At 39.6% G+C, this 17554-nt stretch overlaps 1 protein-coding gene across 1 annotated transcript; it reads right to left on the reverse strand.

The window, feature by feature from the left end:
- Nucleotides 1-2812: 2812 nt before the first annotated feature.
- Nucleotides 2813-3211, reverse strand: LOC141665987 (uncharacterized). The gene has a single exon (XM_074471973.1). The coding sequence runs from the start codon at nt 3209-3211 to the stop codon at nt 2813-2815; it is 399 nt and encodes a 132-aa protein (XP_074328074.1).
- Nucleotides 3212-17554: the final 14343 nt, after the last annotated feature.

Consider the following 17554-nt stretch of genomic DNA (forward strand, 5'->3'; position numbering starts at 1 on the left):
TGGTACCTGCTAGCGCGAACCAGGCAGACTTACGACCTGATGTAGCAGGTGACCCTTTTCCTATAAAAGAAGATGAGAAGTGCTCATTTTCATTCACACTTTCAATTCTCAACTTCTCAAATTCTCAAATTCTCTCAAGCTTTTATCTTTCTTCAAGCTCTTCAAGAATGTCTAGCGCACAAGGTCCTAGCAAGTCCTCTTTTTCCCAGAAGGAAGCTCTGCTTAAGAGGGCCACTATTCGCTCCCTCCAAGGTATAACTCTTGTATCCCCCTTCTCTATTAACCGTTGTTCAAATAGCCTGAAGAGTATGTTAGACGAGAGGGCGGACGAGTACCCTAGTATCGTCCATTCCGATGCGTTTTATCACAGAAGTATGCTCCGTGAGAAGGATGTCGAGGAGATTAAGTCGGCTTACTCCTGGCCCGACTGCTTAAAGATTCGTAAGGCTAAGCCAAGTGAGAAGGCTTGTAACCTCTGTCACCAAAGGCTATTTGTGTTCAAAGCGGCCCTTAAGTCCGGGCTACGGTTTCCGCTGCACCCTATCATTCCGAGGCTTCTAGCTGAACTCAAGATTCATCCGTGCCAACTTTACCCCAACGGGTGGTCTTTCAGTATTCTGCTTATAGTGAGATATCATGACTTAGGCATCCCCTTGAGTGTGACGATGTTTCGTAGTATTTTTATGATGAAGGCTTTTCCTTTGAATCGACCTGGTTGGTTCGTGATACAACACAGAGCTCATGTTCCTCATATGGTGAACACCAGTTCTCTTAATGACTCAAACCACAAGTGGAACAAGAAGTTTGTAGTCATTGAGTGGAAGGATAGAGATTGGGGGGCATACTTCAAATGAGACTTTAGCAGCCCGATTGATAGTTCTCATTTCATTCTCAACCTTTCGGATGCCGAGCTTCTAGCCCGAGATCTCCTCATTGATGACGATAGAAGAATCCCTTATTGGGAGTTCGTAACATAAGCCAAGCTTGTTGTGGGGCATCTTCCTTTCCGTAGTAAGCAACTAGCCTTAGCTGCCTCTCTATAGAGGGTATTTATCTTTGTTTCCCCTTACTTTATGCAAGTTTATTCTTATATATGTTTTCTTTCCTTCTTGTTTCAGCTGATGAGGCTCTCGATGCCATAACAAAGACGAGCGATGCTATTATAGGAAGGATGGCCAGAGATGCAGCTAAGAAGGCCAACCATATTCCTAAGATTCCTGCCTTCATTGAGGCATCGAGATCTGGTCAGAAGAGGACTAAAGAATTTGATGGGAATGCGAGGACCCCCTTTGAACCAGGATGGGGTATATCCACCGATGACTCCGTGTTCAGCAGTCCAAGACTTGCCCTTGAGTGGTCGAAGAATTGTGTTAATCCTACTGACCTCCTACTTGTCTCTTCTAGTGAGAAGCTCCTCGAGGCCGAGATGCTGGGGGCTCATGCCTTGTTCCAGGTATACTTCTTCGTGTATGAATTTCATTTAAGTACATTTTTCCTTAGAATTTGAAAAACAATATAGTAATCACTCCTTGGGGACTCGGCCCTTCATACTTAAACTTTTTATAACTATACTCATATTTTCTTTGTCATGCCAATGCCTACTTCGCGGCGTCCTCCACTCAGGCTGTTATGATGAGAGGTGACTATGCTGTACTACAGACTTCCATGAACAAAATGGCTATCTCCGCGGGGGAGTGGGAGTCCAAAGCTCATGAAGTAAAGGGTAAGCTCGCTATCCTGGAGAGGAAATATGCCAGTTCGGAGAAGAAGAGGAATAAGGAATGGAAAGACCTCAAGGGAGCTTATCACAAATCCTCTAGGTTCACCAAAATGATGGACGAGCATGATGATGAGATGCGCCCTATTAACCTGGCCATAGGTTGAAAGAGGGGAATCAAAGATGCTCAGGGCGTATGGCCGAATGTGGTCGATCCAAGTCTTTAATCTTGCCCCTGGAAGCTACCTGTTATGGATCCATCCGGACAAGCTTCCAGATCTGTGCCCTCGACTCCTCGTATGAGGTCTCAATCGAGTTCTAGTCACGGGGGTTCCGGTTCTAAAGGTAAGGCCCCCTCGGGTAGCCCTAACTCCGGAGCAACCCTTCGTGGGAAGATGATGGAGCCGATTCCAGGGAGCATCGGTTCTTCTTCTGAGGAAGGCTCGGATCGAGAAGGGGAGGATTCTTCAGATGAGTGAATGTTGTGGCCTTGCATGATTACCGTATGTGGCTTTTATTTTCAGAACTTATTTATTCGAACCTTATTGGTCGTTCGGGACTTTAAATTATGATCCTTCGAGATCCTTATAATCCTTCGAGATCCTTATCTATGCAACTCGTTTAGTTCCATTTCATACTTGTCTTTTATTTTCGGCATTCGATCCTTCGAGAATTGCATTCTTTAGATGCTCATACTTAAATAAATTGATAGACAAGATGATAGAAATAAACTTGCATAAATAGATAATATCTCTAAGAAATGGGTTCAACCCTCACATAAGATGGTTTTATCGACCTTATTTATAAACTTAATACTAAATACTAGGAACATGTAGTGAATGTCCTAAACATAATTAACCTTCAGGTTTGAAGCATGCCAAGTGCGAGGCACTTCATCACCATTCAGGGTCTTTAACTTGTAAGATCCTCGTCACAATGCCTTCCTGACCTTATAAGGTTCTTCCCAGTTAGGGGTTAACTTTCCTCTCTCCCCTACTCCTGATGCTTCAATCTTCCTCAGAACCAAATCTCCCTGTTGAAAGAACCTTTCTTTAACCCTTATATTGTAATAGAGGGACGCTCTACATTGATGCTCTACATTGCGGCGTTGGCCTCATCCTTGACCTCGTCAATGAGATCGAGAGCGAGCCTCATGCCTTCTTCGTTGGTCTCTGGCTCGTAAACTTCGATCATAGTGGATCTTTGAGTGATCTCAAGGGGAACTACTGCCTCGGCTCCGTAAGCCAGCATGGACGGGGTAGCTTCAGTTGTCACTTTACAGGTGGTACGATATGCCCATAGTATAGCCAGTAACTCATCCACCCAAGTGTTTCTCGAGCGTTCAACCCTCTTCTTAAGTCCATCAAGGATGATTCTGTTAGCAACTTCCGCTTTCCCATTTTCCTGTGGGTGTGCAACCGAGGTGAAGCGGAGTTCTATGTTGTTATCATCGCAATACTCTCTAAAATTCTGCATTATCAAATTGTTTCCCATTATCCGTGACAAGGATGCGTGGGATTCCATATCGTCATATCACATTCTCCTAGAAGAATTGGGCAATTTGCTTCGTGGTTATCTTGGCCAGTGCTTTAGCCTCAATCCACTTCGTAAAGTAGTCTATGGCTATCACAATAAACTTGCTCTGTCCCGATGCTATAGGAAATGATCCAAGTATGTCCATTCCCCACATTGCAAAAGGGATGGGTGTGCTAATAGATGTTTGCCTCTCTGGGGGTTGTCGTATTATTGGAGCGTGCCTCTGGCATCTGTCACATTTCTTCACGTAAGCCTTTGCATCAGCTAGCATAGTTGGCAAGTAGAATCCTAATCGAGTTATCTTGTGAGTGAGAGCCATACCCCAAGTGTTGTCCACAAATCCCTTTATGGGCTTCCTTAAGTGCCTCCTCTGCTTCAAGAGGTCTCAAGCACTTCAGGTACGGAATATTAAAGGACCTTTTGTAAAGAAGGCCTCCAATCAATGAGTATCGCAATGCTCTAACCAACCGCTTGCGTGCCTCCTGGGAATCGTCGGGCAGCCAACCAGTCTCTAAGTGGGTCTTGATTGGGTTTATCCAACAGCTTGTCACACCAACCGGTGCTATAAGATTTATAACATGAATAGTAAGGGTCTTCAAGACCTGGAAGTAGATACTTCTCGGATAATTCTCGATTTAAGATGAGGCGAACTGAGACAAGGCATCCGCCGTAGTGTTCTCCTTTCTCGGAACATGTTTGGCATACCATTCATTAAATTGAGTCAGTATTCCCTTTATGATTCTCAGGTACTTGGCCATAGTATCATCCTTGGCCTCAAACTTTCCATTAACTTGAGCAACTACAAGTCTTGAGTCTCCATAGACCTTCAGGTTTTTGGCCCTTATGGATCTAGCCAAGCCTAAGCCAGCTATCAATGCTTCATATTTTGCTTCGTTGTTCGGAGTTGGGAAATCCAACTTCAAAGCATACTCAATCATAAACCCATTAGGGCTTTGCAAGACTAGGCTTGCACCACTAGATTTTGATTTGGACGCTCTGTCAAAATGGAGAACCCAGTACTCTTTCAAGGTTGTTTCTTCATCCTTCTCCTTCTCTCCTCCTTCCGGGATTACTATCTCTTGCCCCCGACTTCTTGGTCGTTAATGGTGCATTCGACCATGAAGTCTGCTAAGGTTTGAGCCTTGATGGCCATTTGAGGCTTGTACTTGATAACAAATTCTCCTAATTCAATTTCCCACTTGATAAGCCTTCCACTGGCCTTCGGGCTATGAAGAACGTTCCTCAAGGGTCTGTCAGGACTTCGATCTTGTGAGCCTGGAAGTATGGTCTCAACTTCCTCGAGGCTGTGATGAGAGCAAGCACGAACTTCTCCGTGGTGGAATAATTCAACTCTGCTCCATGGAGCACCTTGTTTACATAGTATACAGGCTTCTGGAGCTTCCGATCTTCCTTCACAAGGACTGCACTCACGGCTTGTTCAGGTACCGCAAGTTACAAATAAAGAGTGTTCTCCGGACTTGGTTTGGCCAACAACGGGGCTTCAGTCATGTACTTCTCTAGTTGTTCAAATGCCTCTTGGCTCTCAGCTGTCCATTCAAAGTCCTTCACCTTCTTAAGAGTTTTGAAAAAGGGTAGACATTTATCTCCAGACATGGAGATGAACCTCCCTAGAGCTGCGATTCTTTCTGTCAGCTTCTGAACGTCCTTGATGGAGCGTGGTGGCTCTATGTCTAGGATGGCTTTGATCTTTTTGGGGTTGGCCTCTATTCCCCTCTTAGAGACCATGTGACCCAAAAATTTTCCAGACCCAACGCCAAAAGCACACTTGGCTGGGTTTAACATCATCTTGTGGTGCCTCAACACTTCAAATGCCTCTCTGAGGTTACTAATATGATTGGCCTTGCTTAGGCTTTTGACTAACATGTCATCGACATAGACTCCATGGTCTTCCCAATTAGATGGGCAAATATCTTGTTTACCAATCTTTGGTAAGTAGCTCCTGCATCCTTAAGCCCAAAAGCCATAACAAGATAACAAAATACACCAAAGTCAGTTATGAAAGATACCTTGGAGGTGCCATCTTTGTGCATTTTAATCTGATTATAACCGCTAAAACCATCCATAAAGCTTAACATCTCGTGTCCGGCACTGACATCGATCAGGGTATCAATCCTTGGGACAAGCATCATTCAAGCCAGTGATGTCAATGCACATCCTCCACTTCCCATTGGCCTTCTTAACCATTACGGGGTTTTCCAACCACTAAGAGAATTGTACTTCCTCAATAAAACCAACTTCTAAAAGCTTCTCGACCTCCTGCTTAATGGCTTCCAGCCTATCAGGGGCGTAAGTTCTCTTCTTTTATTTCACAACCTTTCGAGTTACGTCAACGTTCAATCTATGAGTTATAAGGTTCGGGTCTATCCCAGGCATATCAGCTGCTGTCCAAACAAACACATCACTGTTCTCTTGGAGGAAAGTTGTCATTTGGTACTTCAAGGGCTGGTCCAGAGATGCCCCAATATACGTGACCTTCTTTGGGTCTAAGGGGTTTAGGGAAATTGGGACCAAGTCCTCGGCCGACTTCCTTCTCAGTTCGTCATTTTCTCGGACATCCATGTCTTCTATGGGAAGGACCTGCCCCCCGGTTCCATCGGGCCTAAGTGCTGCAACATAGCAACTGCGGGCCATCTTTTGATCTCCTTTCGCTTCTCCAACACCTTTCCTAGTTGGGAACTTCAGTACCATGTGGTAGGTTGAGGGCACAGCCTTAAAAATATGGATCCCTGTTCTACCCATGATAGCATTATAAGTAGAGGCTTCCTTGACAACCTGAAAGTTCAACATCTGCATGGCCTCCCTCGGCTCTTCCCCGATAGTTGCGGGAAGTCGTATTGCTCCTTCGACTTTGCATTCTACATGGTTAAACCCGTAGATGGGTGCGTTGGATGGAGTTAGTTGAGAATCATTGTAGCCCATCCTTATGAATGTATCATGGAACAGAATGTCCATGGAAGCTCCATTGTCCACCAGGACCCTCATAACATGACAATTTCCAAATTATCGGAGTGATAATTAGAGGATTATCATGAGAAAATTTCAAACCTTCAAGGTCTGGGTCACCAAATTTAAGCGTCATCTCTGACTTAGAACGCTTAAACGGCTCTCTAACTATGCTCATCACTTCTCTTGCATAAGCTTTTCGGGAGTTCCTTGTAGTACTAGCTGCTGTAGGACCTCCTGAGATCATATTAATTACTAGCCCTTGGGGCTGTGGGTTGTTACCCCTTCGATCGTCATCTCTTCAATCATTATCTCTCTTTTCGCCTCCGTCCTCTTCACCATTGGTGAAACGTCCGAACTTTCCCCTTTGGATCGGATACTCAATCTCATCCTTGAGTTGCCTACAATTGTCAGTATCATGACCAACATCTTTGTGAAACCTGCAATATCGACTCTTGTCTCTCTTCTCGGGGTCTTCCCTTAGTGGCTTCGGCCATTTGAAGTCTTTGTCCTTCTCAATTTCCATGAGGATTTGGCTCCTTGGAGTGTTCAACCTTGCATATTCAGTGAACCTTGGTTGCTGATTCTTCTTAGAAGAGGAGGAGTCAGAGTTTTTGCCAATTCGTGGATACTTGTCCTTGGCATCGTACTCCTGGTCCGTCTTCCACTTCTTGTTTCCAGTAGGTTCATTATTCACAGTCGTCTTCTTCATACTCTCCTCCACCTTGATATACTTTCTGGCTCTATCCTAGAGCTGCAACATGCTTTCGGGAGGGCGCTTAGCTAGGGACATCTTAAAGAACTCATCTTTAGTCCCTTGTTGTAGGGCTATCATAGCTACCTTATCATCAAGACAGGGACCTTCAAAGCCTCCTTCATAAATTGATTCAGATATTCTCTCAGGGACTACTTTGCTCGTTGAACTATGCCCATGAGAGAGGCTAAACTTTTCTCGTGTAATTTTCCACTTATGAACTAATTGATAAAAGCTCGGATCAAGTCCTTAAAGGATCCAATAGAGTTTGGTGGCAGAAGGTTGTACCACCTTTGAGCCATAGCCGATAGGGTTTGAGGGAAGGCCCGACAAATAGCGTCGTTCATGGGCTGTAGCAACAGGGCGTTAGAGAACGTCTTAACATAATTAGCAGGGTCGCTGGTACCATCGTATGCTTCGATGGTGGGCATCTTGAACTTCCTTGAGATACGGGCATTCATTATCTCGTCAGTGAATGGTGGGTTTGGATCATCAGGATCTCCTAGGGGCATAGGATCACTTGGATCAGCCCTTGGGGCAACAGCCCTCCTTGGTATTGGACCATCCAGATCTATGATTGGAGGAGGATCTCTCCGTCTTGGAGCAAGTGGGGGTCTCGGATTCAGATGCATCTCCAGGTCACGCTTCAGCCTTTGGATCTCAGCTTCATGAGCCCTGATCCTCTCTTGAACATCTTAAGGATTCATCCCTTGAGTGCTCCTTCTAGGAGCAACATCATTATCTAATGATTCAAAGTTATCAGTATAAGGTCCGTAGAATTCTTGATCCTCTAGAATAGGAGCCAAGACACGTATGTATTGGGGCGTCCGTCCTTGTGCTTCACTCCTATTAGAGTGTCCACTCCCTCCAACTTCAGGGTATAAAGGCATCTCGTAAGGGGGGTTAGTAGTCACAATCATCGAGTACTCATACCAAACGGGTTGAGAGTTCATAGGTGCATGTAGCTACTGAACTTGGGGATTCGTCCCTTGAGGAGCCGGGGAATTCGTCCCTTGTGGCTGAGCCTCAGTTGCCCCTACCAGGATTCCTCCTTGGGTGGAGGCATAAGTTGAGTGCGGCGGTACTTTCACCACTGAAGCGATCGTTCGCGATGGGACAGGAGTGTCTATTCCACTATTATTTCTGCTCCGTGTATTCACCATGGTTGTTGTAGTCTTCACACAGACGACATCAAATGTTGTGGAATAAACACCTGAGTGTGTTAGTATTTAATGCTAGGGTTGGTGAGTTTCGAGCTTTAATAGTTGCTCTTGCGTTCGAGACTACTGATCCTTGCAAGATGCCTACGTATCTCTGTGTTGTAGAGAATCAAGCCAAAAAAGTAGTTTTAGGCTGAGGGGTAGAGCCCTTTATATAGAGGTGAGTCTAGGGTTAGACTTCTAATGGGAGACTTGGTGGACAAGTATCCAACTTAGATGGTAATTAGGAGTCCTATAAGGGAAGGAACTCCAGAACCTTCTGTGTAGGACTTTGAGTCCGTTTAGAACACATGTCTCTGCCCTTCCAGCCGTATTGGGCCTAGTCCGTGAACAGCTTGTGTTCGTGGACCTTGACAACCTCAGCTGATGGGCTTTGCCTACATAGGCCGTCTTGAGTCTGCTACGAGTTCGGATCAGACATGTCTGTGCTGGACTTCAAGCAAGAAGCCCAAGTGTATTTAATGCGACATTTAATGTGTTTTTAAGATATATTTTCTATCCATATCAATTATATTACATTGCTGGTTCTTAACTTTATATAGATTATATTACTGATTTAAAATAAAATTTATATATATATATATAATTAAATTTTAATATATCAATTTTATGCTATTTTCCCGAAAAAATGTATTCTTTAAAAAAAGCTCTTAGTTGTTTTATATTTTTACTTGATCAATATTTTATTATTTGCATTTTATTATGACAATTTTTGTAGAATATTTTCTCTATTTTATAATTGTCTAATTTTTTCCTAAATAAAATCTGTAAATAAAATATCTTTTTGGAATATTTTGCTTTGAAAGAGGGAAGGTCATGGAAATTTGTGTTATGCACCTGGGTATATTATTTTGTAATTTTCTTTTATTATATTTTTTAAATATAATAACGTGTTATCATTATTACCATACCCTGCCGAACTTTGATCGGGTCAGAATTTGACCGGACTAGACTTTGATCAAATCGGATCTCGCCTTGCCAGATTTTTGAACACGAACTTTTCGTGCATCTTTAACATATTTAATTATTTTCATTTCTATTGTTCATTCTCCTTGAAAATTTTGAGAATTTTTTTCGAATCCCTATAATTTTAAGATCCGGGTCCCCTTTGCATTTAGTTATCTCTAATCAATGTTCGTTAAAATTATTGGTTAAAATTAAATTAATAAAATAAAATAATATTTACTGTATGTTTGTTGAACTTGTAATGTTCGAAACAAATTTACTCGATCCAAAGAGCTATTATTTTAGCTAAAAAAAATTAATAGGTAAAGTCAGGAGTTTCATAATTTATACAAGAGGTAGTTTGATTGACATATATTTATAGAATAAACAAAATTATTTGGTTGAACACAGTACATATATTAGAGGTGCAAAGTACATATATTAGAGGTGCAACCATGAAGTCCATCATCCTAGGTTAGTTGCCTCTTTCGTGTACGTGAAAAAACAAAAATAATCCATATATTATTATTAAATATATTTACAAGTAAAATATGTCATTTTATTAAAGTAGGTGTTAATAATATTTTTTTATATTTATTTTTAAATCCATGTAATAATATTTTATATTTAAAATTTTAGTTAGCGTAAGAATTTACAATTAAAAATATTAATATTGAAATTCAATTTTTAATTATTATTTCAACTCAATTTTATTTTAGAATTTATAATGCACATTTATAATTTATTACATATAAAACATAAAAATTATTTAAATTCACGTGTTATAATGTTAGTACTTATGTTTGTTAAGTCAATAGTAAAAATTAAATTAGAAAGATACTGTATAATCATTTTTATTTTGAATTTACATAATAAAAAAATTAATGATAAACATCAAGATAGTTATTATAAGTAAATCATAATAATTGTTAACTTAAAAAAGTTCTTATGGAAAAAAAATGAAACTGGTAAATCAAATGAATGGTCGGAAAGTCACTAAGAGATTGTTTGGTTGATATCTAAATACCCAGGAACTTGAATTATCGGGTAAGTAGAATTGTATGGTTAACAAAATTAAGGGAAATAAAATTTTCTTGCAAATTTGAATTCCTATCAAATATGCTCAGGGCCTGAACTGGAAGCCAATTGCTAAAATTATATAAACATGTTTTGTATATATAAGTATATTATATATTAATATTTGAGTGAGGATTATTGTTATTTTAATAATAATAATAATAATTAGACTCTTATACAATATATAATATATCAGATTACATACGTTACTTCTGTAGAGAAGAGCAAAAGTTGAAGTGTGTGAAAAATCTGAGAGGGAGATAGATTGGGAAAAATAGATAGAAACCCTAGAACATCATCTCTCTGGCTTTCTCCCACATATATATACATATATTCATTGATTTTCTTGGTGAATTGAGGTGTTGGTCGTTGTTGAGCCTTCTCGTATCTGTGAACGGATCGCTCTGAGCTGTTTTATCCTGGAAGTGATATTGCGGCAACCCATCACAGCGTAAGTGGGGCAATAATCTCTTCAAGAACAGTCAAATCTTCTCGAGGGATTGGCGACTCAGGTGATTCTCTAATTCTGATAAAGTTTCATAGAGCTAAGTGATTTTCTCTAATTTCTTGTCAATTCGGTCTCTATTATATATTATTTGTGCCTTCGTGTTTGTTTCGTTACTTGGTTGAATTTTTCTGTTCTTGTTAATTTGTTATATATAACTGTCTCATTGTTGCGCGTAGTGTTAGTTCTATTTAGAATTATACCCAACAATCTTAAAGAGATTATCTGTGTTATATATTAATTAGCAAGATGGTTAACGAAACTGAAGTTCCTAAGACTGTTGAGACTGGTTCTGATTCTGGTGGTACTGCATCCATTGATTGGACCATGTACCGTTTTCCCCAGCCAATTGATTTATTGGGTATGCCTGATAAATTCGGTGGTGGAGTTTTTTTTTCTCGTTGGAAGAAAAAGATGAAGCTCTGGTCAACGGTTAAGGGTCTATGGCCAGTGGTACAGTATGATCCTCCGGTGTTGGATCAAGAGAAGGCTGAATCTATTAAGGCTTATGCTAGGGCAGCCATTTTGGCAGCCTTGAAGAACACCTTATTCGATGTTTATTCATAAGATGCCTATACTGCTAAAGTCTTATGGGATAAGCTGGACCAAACCCATAATACTGATTCTCAAGGTCTTGAGAAGTATTCTGTGGCTAGGTTTCTTGATTTCAAGTTGGTGGATGGGAAATCCATGACTGAACAAGTTCATGAGTTTGAGATGTTGGTTCATGCTTTGGGTGAGTCCGATATGGTCTTGCCTGCGAATTTTCGAGTGATGTCTTTGATTGAAAAGCTCCATAAGTCTTGGGAAGAGTTTGCTCTTTCCCTGAAAAAAAAGAAAGGAGAGATCACATGGACTAACTTGATGTTGGACATCTCTGTACAGGAGCATCATAAGTCCAAATAGGGATATATGTTGCCTGTGGAACATGGGAGCTCGAAGGTGAATGTAGTGACTGTAGGACAGAAAAGAAAGTAGTCACTAAGAAGGCTAACACTAAACCAGACAAGAACAAGGCTAAGAAACCAAAGGCAAACAAACCATGTTGGTCTTGTGGACAGGTTGGTCATTGGAGCAAGGACTGTCCAAGTAAGAAAGCTGGAGTGGTAGCTCAAGCAAATACTGTGCTTGGAACCACGAGTGGGCTAGTAGCTAACATGGTCATTGGTGAGGTTATTGCCTCTGGAACTGATGACAAGTATGTTACTTACAACCCTATACTACTTTCCACTTATCTATCACATGAGTGGTTGATTGATACTGGAGCTAATGTATATATTTATGCTGATATTAGCTTGTTTATATCTTATCAACAGAGTCATGGAGTGACAGTGACGATGGGGAATGCTAGTGTTGCACAAGTGCTTGGAATAGAAAACGTGGATCTGAAGTTTGCTTCTGGGCGGATTCTATCTCTCACTAGAGTGCATCATGTTCCCTCTATTCATAGAAATATTATAAGTGGAAGTTGTTTAGTTAAAAATGACTTTGAACTTTCTTTGAAGTGTAATAAAGTAGTTATTACTCATACTGGTACATTCTTTGGCAAGGGTTACTTGTGTGATGGCTTTTTTTAATAAATGTTGAACCCGTTTTGGGTGGTTATATTAATGATAGTATTGTACCTTCTGTTAATTGTGTAGAATTATCTGATTTGTGGCACTTACGACTTGGTCATTTAAATTTTGGTGCTCTAAAGAATATGATGAATTTAGAGTTGATTCCAAAGTACGCCATTGATAAGAAATCTAAGTGTCAAGTGTGTGTAACTGCTAAACAAACAAGGAAATCTTTTCATAATGTTGTTAGGGATTCAAACTTGTTAGATTTAGTGCACTCAGACATATGTGAATTTGGTGGTGTGTTGACTAAGGATCACTGTAGATATTTCATTACCTTTATAGATGATTGTAGTAGATATTTCATTACCTTTATAGATGATTGTAGTAGATATTGTTATGTTTATTTGCTTAAACATAAGGATGAAGCACTAGATAAATTCATTATATATAAAAATGAAGTTGAAACACAAACTGGCAAAGTATTTAAACGTTTGAGGTCTGATAGAGGTGGTGAGTATACGAGTAACTTGTTTAATGAATTTTGCGCAAGCAATGGTTTAGTTCATGAGGTTACTCCACCATACACTCCTGAGTCTAATGGGGTGGCAGAACGAAAGAACAAAACTTTTAAAGACATGATTAACAGTATGCTAATTAATTCTGGGTTGCCTAAGTACATGTGGGGAGAGGCTCTGAATATGGCTTGCCATATTCTGAATAGAGTCCCTCTGAAACATATGGACAAGACACCATATGTATTATGGAGAAACCGTAGGACAAGTTTGAGTTATCTTCATGTGTGGGGGTGCCTTGCTAAGGTGCTTCTCCCTGAACACAAGAGAAAGAAACTGGGTCCGAAAACTGTTGATTGTATCTTTCTGGGCTATCTTGAAACCACAACTGCTATGAGATTTTTAGTATTAAAATATGACATAGATGGTATTGTGGCGAATACGATAGTTGAGTTTCGTGATGCAAATTTCTTTGAGGAAGTATTACCTATGAAGACTGGTGTACCTTTGGGTAGTTCTGAGGATGATCCCACTCACACATCGAGTTCTATTCCTGATCATGTGGAAAAGATGACAAATGTGGGGGTGGATCCTCGTAGTAGCTCTACTCCTAACGAAGTAGAGGAGCCTAGAAGGAGTAAGCATGCAAATGTAGTCAAGGACTTTGGAAGTGACTTTATCACTTACAATATCGAGGATGAGCCTTTAACTTTCCATCAAGCCATGGATTCTTCGGAGTCAAGGCATTGGAAATGCGCTGTAAAGAGTGAAATTGACTCAATTGTTTCAAACGGAACATGGGAGTTAGTTGATCTCCCTCCTGGGTGTTCTACTATTGGATGTAAATGGATCTTCAAGAGGAAGATAAACCCTGATGGCTTAATAGATAAGTACAAGGCTAGGCTAGTTGCTAAGGGCTTTAGGCAAAGGGAAGGCATTGATTATTTTGATACAGATTCTCCAGTTGCCCAAATAACAACAATCAGAATGCTTATTGCATTGGCTTCTGTACATGGTCTTATCATCCATCAAATGGATGTAAAGACAGCTTTTCTTCATGGTGACCTTGAAGAAGAGATTTATATGGATCATCCTGAGGGATTTGTTGCATCTGGTAATGAGAGGAAAGTATGTAGACTAGTCAAGTCCATCTATGGCCTTAAACAAGCACCTATAGACTGGCATAAAAAGTTTGATGAAACTATTTTAGACTTCGAGTTTTTAGTTAATGAAAGTGACAAGTGTGTCTACTATAAGGTTAGAGGTAATGATTGTGTGATCGTGTGCTTGTATGTAGATGATATCTTGTTGTTTGGAACCAATATTGAGATTATTAACGAGACAAAGAGTTTCTTGAAGAGGCACTTTAAGATAAAGGATATGGGTGAGGCTAGTGTGATTCTTGGGATCAAGTTGACTCAGTCAACTGATCGAATAACTTTGTCACAGTCTCATTATATAGAGAAATCTATACTTGAGAAGTACGGTTATTCAAATTGTAGAATCGCTAGTACAACATATGATTCAAAAGTTTCCTTAGTCAAGAATAGTTCAGGAGTTCCTGTGTCTCAGTTAAGGTATTCTCAGATTATTGGGAGTTTGCAATATCTTGCTAATGTGACTAGGCCAGATATTTCTTATTCTGTGTCTAAGTTGGCTAGATATACAAGCTGTCCAAACAAGACTCATTGGGAGGCACTGGATAGAGTTCTTAGATATCTGAAGGGAACTATTTCCCTTGGCTTGCATTATCGGAGATTTCCAGGGGTACTCGAGGGGTACAATGATGCAAGTTGGATAGCTAAGAAATCCAGTTCCAATGGAGTGACTAGATATGTGTTAACCCTTGCGGGTGGAGCACTGTCCTGCAAGTCTTCTAGATAGACTTTGATTACTCGGTCTACTTTTGAGGCTGAGTTGTGTGCACTTGATGCCACGGGGATGGAGGCTGAATGGTTACATGGACTCATGAGTATGTTACTTGTAGTAAGCAAACCGTTTCCTGCAATTTCTGTTCATTATGATATCCGTACAACTATCGATAAAGTTAGAAGTGTAAAATATAATGCTAAAAGAAAAAGACACATCCAAGTTAGACTAAAGTCTATAAGGGGTCTTGTGTCTGATAGGATTATTGCTAAAAAGTTCATAGGAACTCAGGATAATATAGTTGATCCGCTGACTAAAGGGCTTGAGCATGCTGTAGTCCTTAAGTCGAGGTTGGGTATGGGACTGATAACCCATCATAATTCATCAATAGCGGGAACCTAATACACCTGAGAGGAGATCCCTCGAAGTGTATTCAATGTGGTAATAACAAGTTGTAAGGATGAATTGGTAGTACCTCTACCATATACATTTAGATACTTATGTATCTGAGTCTATCCCCTGTAAACCTTAAGAGGTACTTGGACTGCTAGTTAGCAAGAGTTTTAACAAACTCTGATTGTAACAGTTTTGGATCAAGATTTGATAAATTCTGATGGACCAAATACTGTGTCAGAATTTGTAAACTCTGAATGGGGTCAAGTCGAAAGACGAGATGTTAGCAGTACATCTTTGGAGATGCCCAGCTAGGAGAATGCAATTGTGTGGTCGCAATTAGAGGAACGGGTTATTCCTTGAAGCACTCGACTAACAGGATCGATACAAGACCATAACGTCTCAAAGCCGTAGATCTGCACCATAGCCTTTTAACTTGTCATCGTCTATGGAGTGTGGTTACGCCAAACGGATAGAGATTCAAGGTGAAACATTCCATTTATATCCGGTAGCCATCGAAGTAGGGGGCTTAGGAGGGTTCAAACTCGGAAGGGTACCGACTCTGAAAAAATAAGTCATGATAAAATCTGATATGCATTTCTGTATTGATTTGTGGGGGATTGTTAGAAAATGGAAATTTGAGGACACATGTAATATGTCTTCTTGATGTAATTTCCGGTTAATAACAAGTGGAGGTTGTTCCTTGCTATAAGGACATAAACTTTCATATTTGGATCTGAGACGTTTTCTTAGTGAAATCCATGTAGAAATAAGAGCAAGAATGCTTATTTGTATAAGAGTTGTTTCGGTTTTAGCTGAGAAGCATATTATGAAATTTACGCAATGTTCAGGACCTGAGGCTAGATGTTCAGGGCCTGATGATGTGCTGAAATAAGTTTATGCAATGTTCAGGGCCTGAGGTTGGAAGCTTAAGACCTGATAATATGCTGAAAACATTTCTGGAATGTTCAGGGCTTGAAGCTACATGTTCAGGTCCTTAGGTGTTGAAAAGTTTTGGTTTGTTTAGGGTCTGAAGCTTATGCTCAGGGCCTGAATTGGAAGCCAATTGCTAAAACTATATAAACATGTTTTGTATAAATAAGTATATTATATATTAATATTTGAGTGAGGATTATTATTATTTTAATAATAATAATAATTAGACTCTTATACAATATATAATAAATCAGATTACATACGTTACTTTTGTAGAGAAGAGCAAAAGTTGAAGTGTGTGAAAAATCTGAGAGGGAGATAGATTGGGGAAAATAGATAGAAACCCTATAACATCATCTCTCTGGCTCTCTCCCACATATACATACATATATTCATTGATTTTCTTGGTTAATTGAGGTGCTGGTCGTTGTTGAGCCTTCTCGTATCTGTGAACGGATCGCTCTGAGATGTTTTATCCTGGAAGTGATATTGCGGCAACCCATCACAGCGTAAGTGGAGCAATAATCTCTTCAAGAACAGTCAAGTCTTCTCGAAGGCTTGGCGACTCAGCTGATTCTTTAATTCTGATAAAGCTTCATAGAGCTAAGTGATTTTCTCTAATTTCTTGTCAATTCGGTCTCTAATTATATATTGTTTGTGCCTTCGTGTTTGTTTCCTTACTTGGTTGAATTTGCCTGTTCTTGTTAATTTGTTATATATAATTGTCCCATTGTTGCGCGTAGTGTTAGTTCTATTTAGAATTATACCCAACAAGTATAACTTACTAATGTCAACCAAACCAGCACTAATTGTTGTTGCTAACCAAACATGTTTATAACACTTACAGGTAAGCTTATATAGGTGGGAAGTATAACTTCCGGTACTTCCTCTGTTTTTTATATGAACTTTAACTTTTGGGTACACGTTTCATATCTAAGTGCTTTCATCAAATAATTAAAATAATAATTTTTACAATTTTTTTTTTGTGAATAAAAATATATAACTAAAACTTTAATTCATAAAAGAAATTTAAAAAATTATTATTTGAAGTATGTGGTCAGATCAAACGTCATATAAAAAATATAAAAAAATAGATAGAGTAAAGAGTAATTGGCAGTTTATAACCCATTTTAATGTTCATTTTTGCGCTTTGGGTCTACATTATTTTCTCTATCAACTTACACCCCATAAAATTAAGTTCGCTTCTATTTGTACCCATTGACGACTCTCCATCCAAGATAACCGTTAACTTTAACGGAAGCAGGGGCATTTCAGTAAATTACTAATTAAAACAGAAGAAAATAAGAGTAATTGGCACTTTTTAACCCATTTTTTTGGGCTTTTTTTCAATTCGGGTCTATATTTTGTTTCCTTGCAAGTTGAACCTTAAACTTTCAATTTCGCTTTGGTTTGCACCCCCTGAACCATTTTTAACTTTTATATCAGGGGTAAAATCAAATTTTTTTGGTTTCCAAGAAAAAATCGCCGGATTCTTAGATTTTCCTGTCTAAACCAACAAATAAATACATGAATCGATTGCAAACAAGGCTGAGCAAAATCGAAC

The sequence above is a fragment of the Apium graveolens genome, chromosome 6 (assembly GCF_009905375.1).
Source record: "Apium graveolens cultivar Ventura chromosome 6, ASM990537v1, whole genome shotgun sequence".
In the NCBI taxonomy this organism is placed as follows: domain Eukaryota; kingdom Viridiplantae; phylum Streptophyta; class Magnoliopsida; order Apiales; family Apiaceae; genus Apium; species Apium graveolens.

Coding starts and splice junctions, on each gene's coding strand:
- LOC141665987 (XM_074471973.1), bottom strand. CDS start 3,211: ATGGGAAACAATTTGATAATGCAGAATTTTAGAGAGTATTGCGATGAT.